We start from the raw sequence: 17124 nt of genomic DNA, 5'->3' as shown, positions 1-17124 counted from the left end.
ATAATGATGCACAGGAGAAAGATGAAAGAAGAGAAAAGGAAATTGAAACCAGAGTGAGACAGAATAATACATGCAATGGGAGCGAGGAAGATAGGGAAGGGAAAGAAAAGGAAAAGGACATAAGAAAGAAGAAGAAAAAGGAGGAGGGAGGGGGGAAGTGGACTTTTTGCAGGGGCTTAAAAATCCCACTTACACCTTCTCCAACATAGCCTGACACAGAGATTCCTAATATCTCTGATCCTGACGGAGACCCACCGGAAGACTCATTGTTGGATTCTCGATCCCTTTCTACCTTAAAAGAGAGTCTGCCATTGTGGCACTGTGTTTCTTACCCTAAAAAAAGTATTTGCCTTAAGCAGTTCCTGGTACTATCCCTTTAACAAGAATTTCATGAAGTAATGGTCTACACCTCCAGTATGTGACCCGCCTGTGTACCCCTTTACAAGCTTTGACCATCAGTAAAGAAGATGACCCTTCCTTTAAGGACCGTACCAACAAAAGATTAGAAGCAAATCTCTTAGCAGGGATTTGGGGGCTGCTGGTGTTGACACTCGCCTGAAACATTGATTGTGCTGCTAAGATGAATGTCGTGTTAAACTTTCTGTATGTGTGTACAGTCACTATATGCTTCCCTACTATCAATAAGCTAAGGGAAGAGTGGGTCCGACTTGTACATTTGTTAAGCAAAAGCAAGTGCATCTGACTTTGGAAGCACTCATTATGTTACCTATGTACACCCCTACATTGTCTGATCCTCATTTGAATCACATTGGTTAAGTGAAATTGGGCTCCTTATGGCACGTTTTAAGATAAACATACATATTACCAACAGCTATGTAGTTCAAGGATCATCTAAATGGAATCCAAATTCAATAAACTGTACATATACCTTAAATCTGAATGTGCTTGTATCTTCTGAACTTTAACATCGGAGTCAAGGACATTGAGAAGAACAGCCAGCTGTCTCACCAAGGTGTCTTTCTGTTGTTCACTCAGTTGGCTGACTGAAACCTCTAAAATGAGTTCAACCAGGCTTTGTTTCCTTGGGTCTTTAGTGAGAGAAAGAAGATCATACTAGGTGAATATAAAATTATAAACCCATTTCAAAAAGTAATAAATTTAGAAGGGGAAAAAGTGATTGAAAACCAAGAAGTGGTTGACATTGAAATGTTTTAAGACAGAGCTAAAGTACAGGCACTTATTTGTTCCTGCAAGTATTTGTGTTAGGATTCAAACCAACCCCTGTGACCTTGGGGAGATCCTTAAATCCTAGGCTTACGCTGTACAAAGAGCCTTAATTGCTGCCAGATTTCAATGGGAAAGAGAAGCACTGGAATTTCACAGATGAACACCAGGCAATGGGACCTAATATCAGAAGTTGAAGCAGGTGACGGGATTTCATGTACTGCCTGGGCCTAGGATCAAGGACCAACACAATCAAATGCAAGGAAAATATGGCGCCTGCACTTCAGAGCTGTTGTTACTTTTAAAATTCCAGGCCAGGTCAAGTTTGCACTAAAGTCAGTGCTAAAGAAGCCACCACTCCAAGCTCACTCCTGTGACGGAGCACAATCTCAGTACAAATTAGTAAACAAAACATGAGATTGTAGTCCATCACAGGAATGAGCTTGGATCAGTGGCTACTCTACGACATAGGGACCATGGGGAAAAAGTAGGCACTGTTCAGAAGGAAGGACAGTGTCAGCACAAATTCAGAGATGATTTGAGGATCTACAGCCGAGTGATACACAAATAAGGTGCAGTATTGTTAATAGACAAGGTACTTGAATGCATTTTTCAAGATTTAACTCCTTAGTTTAGTTTCACTTTAATTTAATGACAATATCCACAGACAAACCTTTCCGTCTACCTTAAACAATGATCACTGATAGCATCAATGTATGAACAACACCCATTAATAAGTAGAGCAAGCATACTGGAATCTGAATGTAATAAGTGGCTTATACCTGAAATTAAATATGCATCTAGCATATAAAATCTAATTAATACATGTGCCTATTATTGGGCAGATAAGACCATTTAGACCTATGTGGCAGTATAAAGAATGTATGTACAACATGTAAACAGGTTATTAATAGTATATGTGAGTATATGCTGCCAATAGTTGAGATGACTTGTATGATCAATCCTGCCACAGATCCAGTCCCATGACACACAATCCAGATTTTATTGTATCAAATATTCTCTTTGATATTGGTCAAAATGTAGTCACATCTACATGCATATTGTAGTCACATACTGTATATGCATGCATGTGAAAAAAGTAAACTATGAATTATATCTGCCTAACGTTGTATTAACATTCATACCAGGACGCACTTCCACTGTCGCTGTGTCCATATCTGACTCTCCTTTTGCATCTGTGACCTTCAAATGGAACAGGTAAATTCCTTCCACCAGATTGGCAAGCTGAAGAACCGGTCTGTGCTCAGATGAATCCATCACATCCTGCAAATAATGGCATTTGTACAGTTCACAGTTCACAAAATAAAATATGCAATTTTTTACAATCTTTATGTTTATATACTTCATCTTCTCAGATGGAATTAAAGAGTGAGTATTTCAGTTTTTGGTAAATGCTAGAAACTTAAATCACCTAATAGTTTCTTATGTCAATCAGGAATGCTGTCAGTGATATGTCTGCTCTTGATGCCCCTCTGTATTTATTAATACAGCCTTAAATGTATTTTTAAAATTTAGGCAGTATAGGTATTTGAATTTGACCTGGTATTTTTGCATTTCTTGTACTGCAGAGTTCAGACAGAGAGGGAAAAGAAGAACATGAAGCCAATCAGCTGTGCTTCAGAGCAAGATAATAGGAGAGAGCAGAGTGATGGAGAGATGACCTTATGCTGTGTCTCCTTTAACTGTCTAGTCACAGGTTTGCAAGGAGACCTGTAAGTGTCTCTCTCAGATCCGTTCCTCTGCTGATTGACAGAAGGCAGTGGGCGGAGCAATAGCCTTCCTGCTATTGCAATTTGAAATTGCCAGTAGCAGGATGGCTATTGCTCCCGCAAAGGAGAGCACCTGAGAGAGAAAGGCCGCTCTCAGGTTTGCTCCTCTACTGATTGACAGAAGGCAGTGGGCTTTGCAATAACCGGCCTGCTACTGGCTATTTCAAATTGCAATAGCCAATAGCAGCATGGCTATTGCTCCGCCAACTGCCTTGTGCCAATTTGCAGAGGAGCGGACTTGAGAGAGAACTTTCTCTTTCAGGTCTGCTCCTCTACTGGATCCGTGTTCCCATAGTCCCTGTGTGTGTTGTAAAGTAGCCACCACTCCAAGCTCACTCACATGATGGGCTACAATCTAAATGCAAATTAGAAAACTAAACGTGAGATTGCACTTCATCATGAGAGTGAGCTTGGACTGGTGGCTACTTTACAACACACAGGGACCATGGGAAAAAAGTAGCCACCCTCCAGAAGGAAGGACAGTGTCAGCACCAATTCATAGATGATTTGAGGATCTACAGCTGAGTGATACACAAATAAGCTACATTTTTGTTAATAGTTAAGGTACTTGAATGCCTTTTTAAGATTTAACTCCAGAGTTTAGTGTCAATTTAAATTTGGGTGGACAATTTAGAATGTCCTAATCTTTATATTTACTTACCCCGGCAGCTGGGCTTTGACCATCTTTACTCCACTGGTATGATACTATCCCTTGATTATCAACAGACTTTGATCCATCCAGAGAAATTGAATTATTTGGAAAAACAAGGACACGTGTTCCACCAGCATGAGCCTTAGGAGGGCTATTTTTCCCTATAAACAAAAATAAACATTTAAGTCATAGTCTTTCTAAATACATTTTTATAAAATGTACAGGTCTACATTTTAGCAAAGTCAGGGTTTACCTTTTAGATTTCTTAAAGGGTAACTTATTGTAGCAATGTTTTTGGGCTGTTTGGAGAATTAAATGAAATAACATATATAGACGTGGATAGATTTGGTACCCTTGCATAAAAAAGAATGCACAAGGATTGCTTCACAATACAAGAGACTATGGTCTTATTTTCAACCTGGCTTGTGATTCCCCCCAAAAAGTGTTAAAAAGCCAGTTATGGTGAAAGCTGTTTTGTGCTCCATATTTTTGAAGCAGCAAGTAAATTGCAAATGTGCTATAGTAAGCACCCCAAACCTTGATATTGGCATTTGAAGTAACAAAGGTACATTTCCATGGGGTTATTGGCAACTGCAAAGTAGATTTCCCAGAATTTTGTATTGCATTGCATTCCAAGCTGCATTTCAGAACAACGACAAATAAACCAAGATGGGGTAGGCTTTTCAGTGCAAGGAATAATGTGACAGCCAAGTCCAATGCCTAAAATGATATAAATTAGATGTGATCCTAAGAAAATACATCTTATCAGAATGGAGGCTTGTGCACCAAACAAACAACTTCAGGTCTATGTTAAATGCATAGCCTGTTGGGGTTGATCTGAAGTCTAAGGTGTATGCATGCATTGGGGATGATCTGAGGTCTGAAGGTACAGAAATTGGGGCTAATCTGAGCTCTGAAGTTACAGAAATTGGGGCTAATCTGAGTTCTGAAGTGCATGTGTGCATTGGGGCTAATCTGAGTTCTGAAGTGCATGTGGGCATTGGGGCTAATTTGAGGTCTGAAGTGCATACGTACATTGGGGGTGATCTGAGGTCTGAAGGCACAGAAATCAGGGCTGGTCTGAGATCCTCATGTGATGCTGTAGTGCTGTGTATAATAAATTAACTTAACTTGCCATTAGCAGCACAACTATGAGCGGCAAGATTAAAAACTATAGTGCTATTGTTCACTGGCACATGAGGTTGTCTGATGCTTGTAAAAACTGCACTTGTTGTGGAAATGGTTGCTGACCCCGATCTACATAATAAAGATGCACCCAAATAGAATTTTTAGACCGAAACTGAAAATAAAAAAAATTGACAGGCCAAAATCGAAAATAACGTTTTTAACCATTTTAACATTTTTTAGAATATTTGTTTAATTATTTAATTTGTATTATTATTATTTATTTATTTATTTTACTGTTGGGGGCTTTGGGGAAATATCAGACCCCTAATATTTCCCTTTTGAAAGAGAAAAAGAGACACAGAGTCCTCAATCTCTTATTCTGCAGCCCCTGTTAGGAATGAACAGGAAGCCTTTATAATGAGTGCTCCTTTCCATTATAAACTGTGGATATAGTATGAGTCACTATGTCCACAAACATGAATAAACAGGAAGTGATGTGGCGCACTTCAGGTTTATTCAAAACTGGGGAAACAGTAAGCACACTGTGATCGCTGAGTGTTTGTAACCCGCTCTCCATCCTGACTCCTCTGCTCTCCATCCTGACTTGCTGTCACAGGAGGCTGAGCAGAGCAGTGCAGGAGGAAAGCTTGGCCTCTTGTGACAGCTCACTCCTCGACGCACCGCACACCGCTTTCTATTTTAAAGAGAAATATCAGGGGTCTGTTCAGACCCCTGATATTTCATTGAAGCTCCCAACGGTAAAGTAAAAACAAAAAGAAAATAAATAATATAAATAGAAAAAAATAAAATAATTTAAAAATAATTTAAAACATTTTCAAAAAGGTTGGAAAAAAATAAGCAGTTTCAGTTTCAGCCTTACAAATTTTTTTATTTGTAGTTTTGGTCTAAAAATTCAATTTCGTTGCATCCCTAATCCTTACCCATCTCCTACAACATTAAAGTGACATTAAACTCAGAAGTTAAACCTTAAAAATGCATTCAAGTACCTTAACTATTAACAAAAATGTATCTTATCTGATGTTATTTTCTCACTCTCATGATGGACTACAATCTCACATTTAGTTTACTAATTTTTCTATTGTGATTGTAGTCCAGCACGGGAATGAGCTTGGGGTAGTGGCTACATTACAACACACACAGGGACCATGGGGAACAAAAGTTGCCACCCTCCAGAAGGAAGGAGAGTGTCAATTCAGAGATGATTTGAGCCGAGTGATACACAAATAACATACATTTTTTTTAATAGTTGGGGTACTTGAATGCATTTTTAAGGTTTAACTTTTGAGTTTAGTGTCACTTTAAGCTCACTAGAAACTGGAAACTCTCACCAAGAAATAAAGAATGACCACCTCATGATGTTATTTGCTACCTACCTAACTTTCTGCTCAAGGAAGAGTGGGGGACAATGAATTACGCTAAGTGGAGGAGTCATTATGATCTTTTAGAATAATAATAAAGTATATTAAGATAATATTGTAGTTTGTGTGTCATTTTATAAATCAGCATTTATAGAGGCACAACCCATGTCTAACCATAAGCTATTAGCACACCTCGTCATGAAATATGTATTTACCTTCTTTAACTGTGATGGAAACAGGAGCTGTGCTGCTCAACCCTTGCTGGTCCTTGACAGTCAAGCGAAAGCGATATGTTCCAATGTGCAGATCAGAAACAACAGCCACTGGCTTATCATTGTTCTGAATTGTCACTGTGGTTGGCCCACTGCAAAAAGGGGACACGCTTATGTTAAAACAGCAAAATGAGCACAGATTAAAATATAAAGCCTGCAGCAGTAGATTCCTTTACAAGACAATGTTTACTATTGTGAACTCCTTCTACTAGGGATTCACCGATACTGGTTTTTCGGCATCAAGTACGAGTACTGATATCTTTTTTCCAGCGTTTGTTGATATCGAATACCGATACCGACATCCCGGGGTACTGTTGGCCCAGTTTATCAGGCTTCCTGATTGCCTGTGAAGTTTGTGTTCTATTGAATAAACACTGGCTTCACTTTCCGAGGCAGTCTGGCTTCCTGACCAATCAGGATGCCGAGCGGGACGTCATGACCTGCCTCCCAGCTTCCTGATTGGCTAGGAAGCTGCCTTCACTTGTTGCTAGGCAGCCTGGCCTAGCAACAAGTGAAGCCAGCTTCCTAGCCAATCAGGGAACCGGGAGGCTTCAAGATAAAAAGCAAATTTTTAGGGTACTACTTAGGCACAATTAACACCTCTAGAGGTTCCCTATAACATACAATAATAACTAAAAATATGTGTTCACTAAACATACACTATAATTTCCCTGTAGGAGATATGGAAGATAGAGCATAAGGGTCTCTGATATTTGTAATGTAACAGAACAATTATCTCCATAGCTAAAAGCTAAAATCATATGGATGAGCATCCTTTCCTAGACATCCTCCTTTGTCTTGCATGGACAGGCATCTATAACTTTACAGACAATAAATAATATCAAGTCTGGTTATCTTTTGATTCTTTTCGGGGACAATCTGTAGTGATGCTGCTTTATAAGCTAATACCTGAGGTTCTCCCATTCATAGGACACAATGCCATGGTCATCTTTACTTTTGCTTCCGTCCAATGTTGTAGATTCCACAGGAAAAGTCAGTTCTTTGTCTGGCCCAGCCTCTGCTACAGGTGGACTATTATTTTCTGCAGGAATAAAATATAACTAATATAACAACAGAGTGATAGCCATTTGTTTATGAGGCATATGGCCTGTGCAGGAGATCTGGGATGCTACTGAACAACCAACAACAGCCAATAACATTCAGAGCTAAGACGAATTTACAGTTCTGGCACCATATTAGTCTCCTGAAGAGTCTGTAGTCTATAGCAGAGGTAGCCAAACTTCTGCCCTCTAGCTGTGGTGAAACTACAAATCCCAGGAGGCATTGCAAGACTATTACAGCCACAGGCATGACTCCCAGGGCCAGAGGCCTGAATGGATTTGTAGTTTTGCCACAGCTGAAGGGACAAAGTTTACCTACCCCTGGCCTATAGGATCCAGCTCACTCAGGTCATCCTAAAACTGAACTATACATGTAATATTAAATGCAACTGAACCCAAAAAAAATTCTTTTAGTTTTGGATAAAGTGGAAAGGGAACAGTGAGGGAGTTTTGCACTCTATATTTGTGCTGCTGACTGTTATCACTGAAACTGAAAGTCAAAGAGAATCCCAAATTTTGGGTTGTCATCAAAGCAATAGATGGGAAATCTTCTCATGGGGACACTAGTTGTGATGACCTTGCCCACTACCAGGAGTTCTCTCACTTTGGAGAGATTTCCCCTTACTCCCTTTTGTGGCTATCAGAGAGGAAGTAAAAGGAAATCTCTAAAGTAGGTTACAGATGGCAAAAAAACCTGACGGGTTATAACCCTCTCTGACTCTATCCAAAACTTTAAAAAAAAAGTTTTCCCTTCAGTTTTACTTTTAATGCTCTGGATGTGTTCAGAAGACAAGGCAAACTTAAGGTCGGGGCAGGGCACATATTAAGCACCTAGGCAACAGCCATACGCACTTAAAGGTGCATTCAATTTAGAACCAGGATCTTCATACCAAAATAATTATTGGTATGGAGTTGACTGTGATGGTATATTGGCCCATACACATGTACATCATTATAATGGAGTTAAAGTGAACCCAATTTGCATGAACCATTTATGGGAACTTTTAAAGGGAACCTGTCAGCCGTTTTACACATTTAAAACTGTCTAAGAGTAGGAATCATAAAATGTCTTCCATTAACTTATTAGTTGAATAAATGACCGGTGGACCCATTGGATATTGGTTTCACTTTACTACTACTTATTTCACTTTCATGCATTCTGACCTAAACCCTGCCCAACTATCAGCCACTTGTTCATTGAAATCACTTTAGTGTCCATTAAGGGTAGTCTCACTGAAAAAGGTGAAGGAAGGTAGGCAGGGCCCGCAAGTCAGTAAAATCCCTAGCAACAAAGTGAAGCCAACATCTGAGGGGTTTTTCTTTCCTAGGTAAAATAGTCATATGCAGGGCTTTTAGTTTTAAATTAAACAGGTTCACAGATGGAACAGTAACTTGTTGTATGCTAAAAGAAGCTACTAACTTCGTTTTAAAAGCATCCCTTATATCTTTAGTCATATAACTACACACCACATTTTCTCTTACAGACACATGGCACACAAATGCATATCTAAGTTCAGGGCTGGAAAAATCCTGGTCGCCAGGTCACCATGAGGATGAAAAAAACCTCTCTCGAGCGACCAGCTATTCAAAGAAGAACTTTGGGCAAAGGTGTTCTTAACCCATGCAGTGGGGCTACCATCCCATACTGCAAGGGTTAACTGCTCATTTTTGTCTAGGTGCTAAAAAAAGTTATACTCACCTGAATCGCCGAGCCTGCTGCCTGCTACTCTGATCCCTGAAGCCTCTCTCCTCCTATGCAGCAGCGCTGGAATCTTGCTCAGCATCCTCACGTCTATACACTGTGTATGATTTATGGGACCTTAAACCGCTGGAGCGGAGGGGGAGAGAGGCTCCAGGGACTGGTCTAAGAGCAAACCAGCTCCTAGAATCGAGTGAGTATAACCTTCCTTTTTTTAGCACCTAGTCAAGGGTGCTAAAAAACTGCAAGGGTTAGTTAAAATTCTGCCTGGATTTCTGCTTTAAGCATTTTATATGCAGTTTTACTGACTGCAGCTTCACCAGCTGCCACTAGATGGCGCCTAGTGGAAATGGGGTTTACCTAATCACTGAACACACTAGGAATGCCTCGATACCGATACTAGTATCAGTGCCGATACCGAGTATTTGGGCGAGTACTTGTACCCCGATATCGGTACTCCCGGTTTTTCAGCTGGCTATTAGATCTCTGCGTGATTTGTCCAGGCCGGCATTCATTTCCATAGAAAATCATACCGCATGTAACAAGTGAACATTCAGAGCTTACAACTACTTGCCCCCTCAGCCAGTCATGCAGAAGCACATATATGATTAGTCGCCTCACCTACCAGGCTCCACAGTTACAGTCACTTGAGCCGTAGACTTCTGCTTGGCGGAATCTGTCACTGTCAGCTGAAATACATACTCTCCAGCCTGTTCTACTTTAGCTTGAAGGTATAGGGAGCGTTCACCCTGTGCAACACAAAGTTCAAACCACAGTTAACCCAAAACTCCAGCATCGGGGCTGTTTTGTCACAAAAAAATAACAATGAACAATCTCTGTCACTTAGACCTCCTTCACAGAGGTGGTAGACTTTACCTTCCCTCTGAAAAGCGATCCATGAAGCGTGGATCAACCGCATGTACTTACTGCCAAACTTTCTTATTCTGGGGGCCAAACTTTCCCATTTAGGCAATTTATCAATTGTGCATCGCAATACGTCATCTATGGTATCATCTGCCCTTGTGGTAAGCTGTATGTGGGGCGCACAACAAGAACATTGAGGATCAGATTTGGGGAACATAAAAGGAAGATCCTCAAGAAAGCAGATGACCATTAACTTCCACAACATTTTTTTAGAGGCCCACAAATCAAATCCTGAAGGGTAAAAGGTTTTCGGGATTGAGATGATAGGGCTTAAGATTTAAGAAATGATGCCAGAAAGAAGCTTTTTGGATATATTCTCTCAGTAGTCTTCATCCCACAGGTTTAAATGAAGGTCTTGAGCTGGCTTCCTCCCTTTTAACCCCCTGTTTAGAAGCCCCCTTTTACTTATTATGTTTGTTATATTAATGGAGGTCTCTGATTTATCTTCTATTAATCTTTTTATCCAATTTTTTTATCATTTAAATCATTTCTTATGTGTTATGAGCCGGTTATTGACCCTCGTCTTCTCCCTCCCCCTTGCACCGCTATATCGGTGATATCAGTCCCCAGTCCCTGTAATTCTGGGACACTTGGACAGTGACACAGACCACTTTTTTGTTTCCTCCTCCTGCACCTATGATTGGCCGGGAGACCGGGGACACACAGGAGGTCGAGCTTGACGTAGACTAGGCTTGTTCCGTCCTTCTTTTACTAATATTGTCACCACCCACACTTGGCCAATGCCCTATCAGCATTCAGAGCTCCACCCAATCGGGTTTACATTGTCCCTTTCTAGCAGCGGTTCTCAACCTGTGGGTCGCGACCCAAAAGTGGCAGCATCCACTTCTGCTGCGAATTCTTTCACATTCACATTTACACTGGAAAAAATAGAGTAAATATCTTATTGGATGATGAACGACAGGTTTTCATTATGTGATTTTTGTGATGTGATTAACCAACTCTATGGAGAAGCGAATAGAGTGAATTTCTCTGTCCGCAATGTTCTACATGAGACATATGTCCACATTTGATACTGTCCACAAATACTCCAACAGACACAAGAATTATCTGTATTACCTGCATAGTCACTACTTTCCCATTACTGCTGGGGCTCAGCGACCACTCATAGCCTATAATTTCATGGTCATCCTTGCTCTGATTCGCATTCAGATCGATATGATTTTGGGGAAGTGTTATAATTTGATTAGGTCCAGCATTGGCAATCGGTGGTTTATCTACAGGTTTGTGAACTATTACAGAGGCTTCAGTAAAATTTGTAGCCCCATCTGAGTCAGTTACAGTCAACCTGTCAAAGAAGAAAACATATGTAAATCTAGTTTCACAACACACTTAAGATTAGTACACTGTCGTACCCAGGGCTGGATTTACTCTCTCTGCTGCCCCAAGGCCAGGTTCCTCAATGCGCCCCCTACCCACCAACCACCCCCCATGGAGAATGGCAGACCTGCAGGCTGCATACAAGTGATCTCGGGAACATCGCCAGGATCACTTGTACAACACAAGCGGAGGCTTCCCCGCTGTACATTTAGCTCTGCTTGTCCAAAGCAGGGCTAAATGTAGAAAACAACTACCCACCCGGTGCCTGGAACTGCATGTCCTGGGCATCAGGAGATAGGAATTACACACCCCTGCTGCCCATCTAGTCCCTGCTGCCCCAAGACCGGGCCTTGGTTGGCCTTGTGGGAAATCCGGCCCTGGTCATACCTAAAAAAATCATGGAACCAATAAAATACATGCCATACCCCAGCTAGCCATTAGTCTTTACAATATGTGATTGTAAATTAAATTAAAGTGACACTAAACTCAGGAGTTAAATCTTAAAAATATATTCAAGTACCTGAACTATTAACAAAAATGTATCTTATTTGTGTATCACTCAGCTGTAGATCCTCAAATTGTCTCTGAATGCATGCTAACACTGTCCTTCCTTCTGGAGGGTGGCTACTTTTGTTCCCCATGGTCCTGTGTGTGTTGTAAAGTAGGAAACCACTCCAAGCTCACTCCCGTAATAGACTAAAAATTTCAATACAAATTAGTAAACTAAACATGAGATTATTCTCACCGATATGTATAATTTCCAGGCTCCAGATCAGAGAGAGGTAAAACTGATTCCTCTCCTATTGTCTTCAAGTCATGTGAAGGTCCTGCAATTTCTTCCCAGAGATATGCCATGATTTTATCATCATCGCTGCTCTCTGTGTTGGAGACATAAGATAACTCAGTGCTTTGATAAAAATAAATATTGCACCTTTTAAAGGGAAGGAAATAGACATGCTTACGGAGTCCATCAATGAAGACAGATGTTGAAGGAAGAGACACTTCCTGTATTCTTGGAGACACAACTGCGACTGGCCCCAGATTTAATCTAGCTGCTAGAGAAATGAAGTAAATCAGGTAATTATGAGACTGGCCATGCAGTTTTGAAATCAAATCTTTAATATAATGTAATAACAGATAAAAATAGTGTATGGTCATTAATGTACAAGCAAAAAAAAAAAATCTAACTATTCTACAGTTTTTTGACCTACCTTGGTCCTTGGTGTTCCTTAGATGTGAATTCAAAACAGTGAAAGGGGTTGTGGGGCAGCAGGGCTGCCAGGGAAGGAAACAAGCCACCAGCACATTGGATGGATTGTCAATAACACTTTCCCAATTATTATAAAAAGTCCTGGACTGACTCTGCCTGCCTCTGTACAGTTTGTGCCCATTTAGTGGTTGATTAGTGTACATATACCTACAGGTTTTGGATTAATGTGTCCAAAATGGAATTGCTAGCAGAGTAGGGCAATAGTTTTCTTAACTCTTCTAAATGTTGGCCCCAAATGTATTGAAACAAACTATGCCAGGTTGTCAGCCTACCTGCCTCCACCCTAAGCATGCCATGTGTTGCTATTCATTTTGCTCTTGTTAGCGTAATACTATGGCTAACAAATCAGTTAGGTAGAGGTGGGGTGGCACAATACAGTGGCTAATAGTAACCAATCAGATTCAGTTACTGTAGTGAGGTAAGCTAAGAGCTTGGATGCATTTCTGTAGAGTACTTCATTCTATTAGGTATTGGCATATAAAAAAAGTGCTTTTACTGTACTAAAATAATCTATGTACAGTATGTGCTGCTTATCATGAAGAGATAGACTGCATATGGACAGACTTGTCCATCAAAAGGATTATATCCTTAGGTTTGGTGTCCAACAGTTTTATATCTCTTTTTATCACAGTATGTATCCACTGAGAAAAGCAAATGTTTGCTAAGTACACCCCTAAAATCTGTAGAGATATTATCTGCAAACTATAAACATATATACAATTTAATAAAAGACTCTTTGAATTACAAAAAAAATCTTTGTGGTTGTTTTAAAAAATGTGAACTTAATTTGAGTTTAATTTACCTTACAGAAGTACTCTCTAGGACAAGGGTCTCAAAGTACCAGCTCGCGGGCCAATTCCAGCTTGCAAACCAGTACTAGATGGTCCACAGTCACGGACTGCGTACCTGATTCTCTGTCAGATGCAGACCCCATAGCTGCTCCTGTCAGTGCCAGCACTCTGTTGCTTTCACCCGGAATTCTGACAGTCTTCACTCAGCGGTGGCCGAAAGGATGGATTAGTAAAGCCTGCACCAGCTAAAGGTGCAGACCTTACTAATCAACCACGGGATCACCAGGGATTGTGCCTCCTCCCTGCAATAATGTAAGCAGGTGAGGGGGCTCTTTATTTTAACTTTATATGAGTGTGTATCAGCAGGTGCAGGGAACAGGGGGGATGTGAATGTATTATTGTGTATTAGTGTGTGTGTGGAGAGGGGGTTGCATTTTTCCGTGTGTATATTAGGCCCCATTCACACCTGTAAGTTCAGGTGTGATTAGGGATTCCTGCATCAGGAACTTGCATTTTCCTGCAGCAGGAATCCCTAATCTGACGTTTACATGCAGCAGCTGTCACCCATTCAAAAAATATACTGACATTAATATATGTAGAAACCATCACAAACACATACTGACATTATAAACACACGCAAATATTATCACTGGTACTAAATACAGTTACATTTTATATTGAAGTATAAAATTTGGCAAGTGGCCCCCATGGGAGAAGAAAATTTGTCCAGCGGCCCTCAAGTGAATTGAGTTTGAGACCCCTGCTCTAGGGTATGTATACTACCAGTGTAAAAGAAGCACTTGTTTCAGGAGAAGCGCCTAAGCATATACAGGGGTAAACATTACAAAGTACACTTCCACAGCATAATATTTTCAAATAAAAAAATACATATAATAAAGCCATTCCTAATGTCTCAGTTATTACCTGGCTTGATGGTAACATTAAGAAATCCTTCTCCAGAGGCATGTTCTCCAGACACTGCCACTCTCAATGTATATAGACCTGCTGTGACCTGAAACATTTAAAACACATAATAAGTAACACCATACATGACATTCCTTCCACATTGTCAATTGGGACATCCAACCAGATGACATTATATCTCCTAGCTGGACAGGGATTCTACTCTTCTAAACTGTTGGAGTCTGTGACCAGAAAAAGAGAAGTCTGGGCCAGTAGGGTTAGCTTAAAATGAACCTGTGACCAGGTTATGAATAATATATTCAGTACATATTCTTAAAAACCAGTAAATTAACTTGAAAACAAGCCCCCACTGGCCACCGTGTCTGCAGTCACACTGGAGCAGCTCCTCCTCAAAGTTCACAACAGAAGTAGTGAGTAAGGTACTCACAAAGAGGCTGGTACGAGCATGCGGTCCTATCCTCAAAATTGTGGGCAAACATGCCCTGAATCGTGCACACAGGCGTGCATGCTGGAAATCGTGAGTATGGATATGTGCACGGAAATATGCACAAAGGCGCTGACGTTGGAGACTTTGCATGCAAACATTAGCGTGATGCACATGTTCATGCGCACACATACAAGTCTGCTCATTGGCGCCAAATGGACTATAAATTTAATGTGAGTATTGAAACCATTGCTGACTTGTCTTCAGCTGTTCCCTGTGTTCCTGTTGCCCATTCCTGTGATTCTGCTGACCTGTGTTTGTCTCTGGTTTACGTTCCTGACCTCTCTCCTGTCTACCAATTTGGCACCTTGAACTTGGCTTCAATCTCTGCTGTGCTTGACCCTGGCTTGTGACCCGTATCCTTTGCATCCACCGATTTGGCACTACTTCTGTATACCTGACATACAGTATATGACCCTGGCTTGTGACCCCGACTACCATCCTGATCTTCCAGTAGCTCCATTCAGGCTCTGCTACTTTGACATCGTGCTCTGCCAGCCAAATCCAGCTAAAGCCTTGTTAGACTGCTCAGTCGGCTGCCTGTTCTGTCTATCGCCTCCAGGTCATCGCACTCTAGCAATGGTACCAAAGCTGCACAAGACACTGCATCGGCTTCCCTGAGCCCACACTCCTCCTGTCTCCACCTCCAGGGGAGTCAGGCAAGTGGTGCAGGAGCAGCTCCCTGTTCAAGTTGGTCTCCTTCCAGGTACATGACACAGTAAAGCCATTCAAGTCATTCTCTCTGAGCTCACCCCACTCCCACAGTGACCCAGCTGCTTAGAATATGTAAATACTTCAATGTACAGTACATAGCCTGGCCAAAAGTTAATTTTAAGCTGCCCCATGATTCCTAACACGTATCCTTGTAAGTACCTAAAGAATGAATAAAGAAATGAATAAATTAATGAAGCAACATAATAAGTAACTATAAAAAACCTTACTTCTTTTTGGCTCAGTAAGCAAAAAACTAGCTATGCATATCAGTAGCTAATTGTGGATTACACAGCATAGACAATACTGCATTTTAACCCTTACATTGTCAGATGTTTTTGCAAATTGTCCATAGGTTATGCTTTAAAACCTTTTACAGGTCAACATTTAAGAATTCACCATGAATAATGACCCTAGAATTATTACTCTCATTTTGGCGTGTGGCGAAATGATAGTAGATTGATGGAGGAGCTCTCCGCACACCTCACAGCAGTCCCGGCCAATAAGTAAAATGGTGCTCGTAATGTTAACCACGGATGGCGCCGTGCAAACACAGGATAAAGAAGCATTGATTCCTAACACGTATCCTTGTAAGTACCTAAAGAATGAATAAAGAAATGAATAAATTAATGAAGCAACATAATAAGTAACTATAAAAAACCTTACTTCTTTTTGGCTCAGTAAGCAAAAAACTAGCTATGCATATCAGTAGCTAATTGTGGATTACACAGCATAGACAATACTGCATTTTAACCCTTACATTGTCAGATGTTTTTGCAAATTGTCCATAGGTTATGCTTTAAAACCTTTTACAGGTCAACATTTAAGAATTCACCATGAATAATGACCCTAGAATTATTACTCTCATTTTGGCGTGTGGCGAAATGATAGTAGATTGATGGAGGAGCTCTCCGCACACCTCACAGCAGTCCCGGCCAATAAGTAAAATGGTGCTCGTAATGTTAACCACGGATGGCGCCGTGCAAACACAGGATAAAGAAGCAAATCACCAGCACTCAATAATGAAGATGAATATGTCCCTTTATTGGACAAGACGTCACAGTGATCCAAAAAGCCGACGTTTCGGGGCCGCGCAGGGTCCCTTCCTCAAGGCAGAAAGACGGGTGCACATAGATACACCCAACATATGTGTTAGGCTATGTAAATGCGTGTACATGGGGGTAGTGGGCTTTGAATTTTTTTTAGGGGGGTATTTTTTTATTTGGTTGCTATCACATAGGGGGCCAATAGCACATTATATGTGACAGGTTTTCTTTAAGAAGACATTAGGGGTCTGGTAGATTGCTAATCTCACCTTTCTACTCCACTGAAGCTGATTAAGCCTCTGTGATCCCGGAAGTGACCAATTCATCATCACCTCTGGGTTCATTCACATTATGTATGTTCATTGGTCTCCCTTCCATTTTGCCACCAACACCCACCATGGCTTTCCTGGGCCAGCAGGAGGGGCAGCCGAACCTGGCATACATGATGTGCGGGGTGTATATATATATAT

The 17124-nt window shown here is 40.9% G+C and overlaps 1 protein-coding gene and 1 long non-coding RNA gene across 2 annotated transcripts in view; one reads left to right on the top strand and one right to left on the bottom strand.

Annotated features, from left to right (window-relative positions):
- KIAA0319 (KIAA0319 ortholog) overlaps positions 1 to 17124 on the bottom strand; it is a 30706-nt gene that overhangs the window by 7795 nt on the left and 5787 nt on the right. Inside the window, exons 6-15 of the mRNA XM_018563789.1 lie at positions 14414 to 14501; positions 12391 to 12483; positions 12174 to 12306; positions 11168 to 11396; positions 9792 to 9915; positions 7316 to 7448; positions 6350 to 6498; positions 3637 to 3788; positions 2331 to 2469; positions 890 to 1049 (exon numbers count right to left, since the gene is read on the bottom strand). Of these exons, the coding sequence (XP_018419291.1) occupies positions 890 to 1049; positions 2331 to 2469; positions 3637 to 3788; positions 6350 to 6498; positions 7316 to 7448; positions 9792 to 9915; positions 11168 to 11396; positions 12174 to 12306; positions 12391 to 12483; positions 14414 to 14501 (1400 nt within the window). The remainder of the gene's footprint in view (positions 1 to 889; positions 1050 to 2330; positions 2470 to 3636; positions 3789 to 6349; positions 6499 to 7315; positions 7449 to 9791; positions 9916 to 11167; positions 11397 to 12173; positions 12307 to 12390; positions 12484 to 14413; positions 14502 to 17124) is intronic.
- Positions 969 to 13258, top strand: LOC108792902. The gene is made up of 3 exons (XR_001941605.1): positions 969 to 1047; positions 9649 to 9656; positions 13246 to 13258. It is a non-coding gene; the product is annotated as an uncharacterized LOC108792902 (long non-coding RNA).

This window comes from Nanorana parkeri, unplaced genomic scaffold, assembly GCF_000935625.1.
Source record: "Nanorana parkeri isolate BGI_ZX_2015 unplaced genomic scaffold, ASM93562v1 scaffold696, whole genome shotgun sequence".
NCBI lineage: Eukaryota > Metazoa > Chordata > Amphibia > Anura > Dicroglossidae > Nanorana > Nanorana parkeri.
This window is presented reverse-complemented; position numbering and strand designations above follow the sequence as displayed.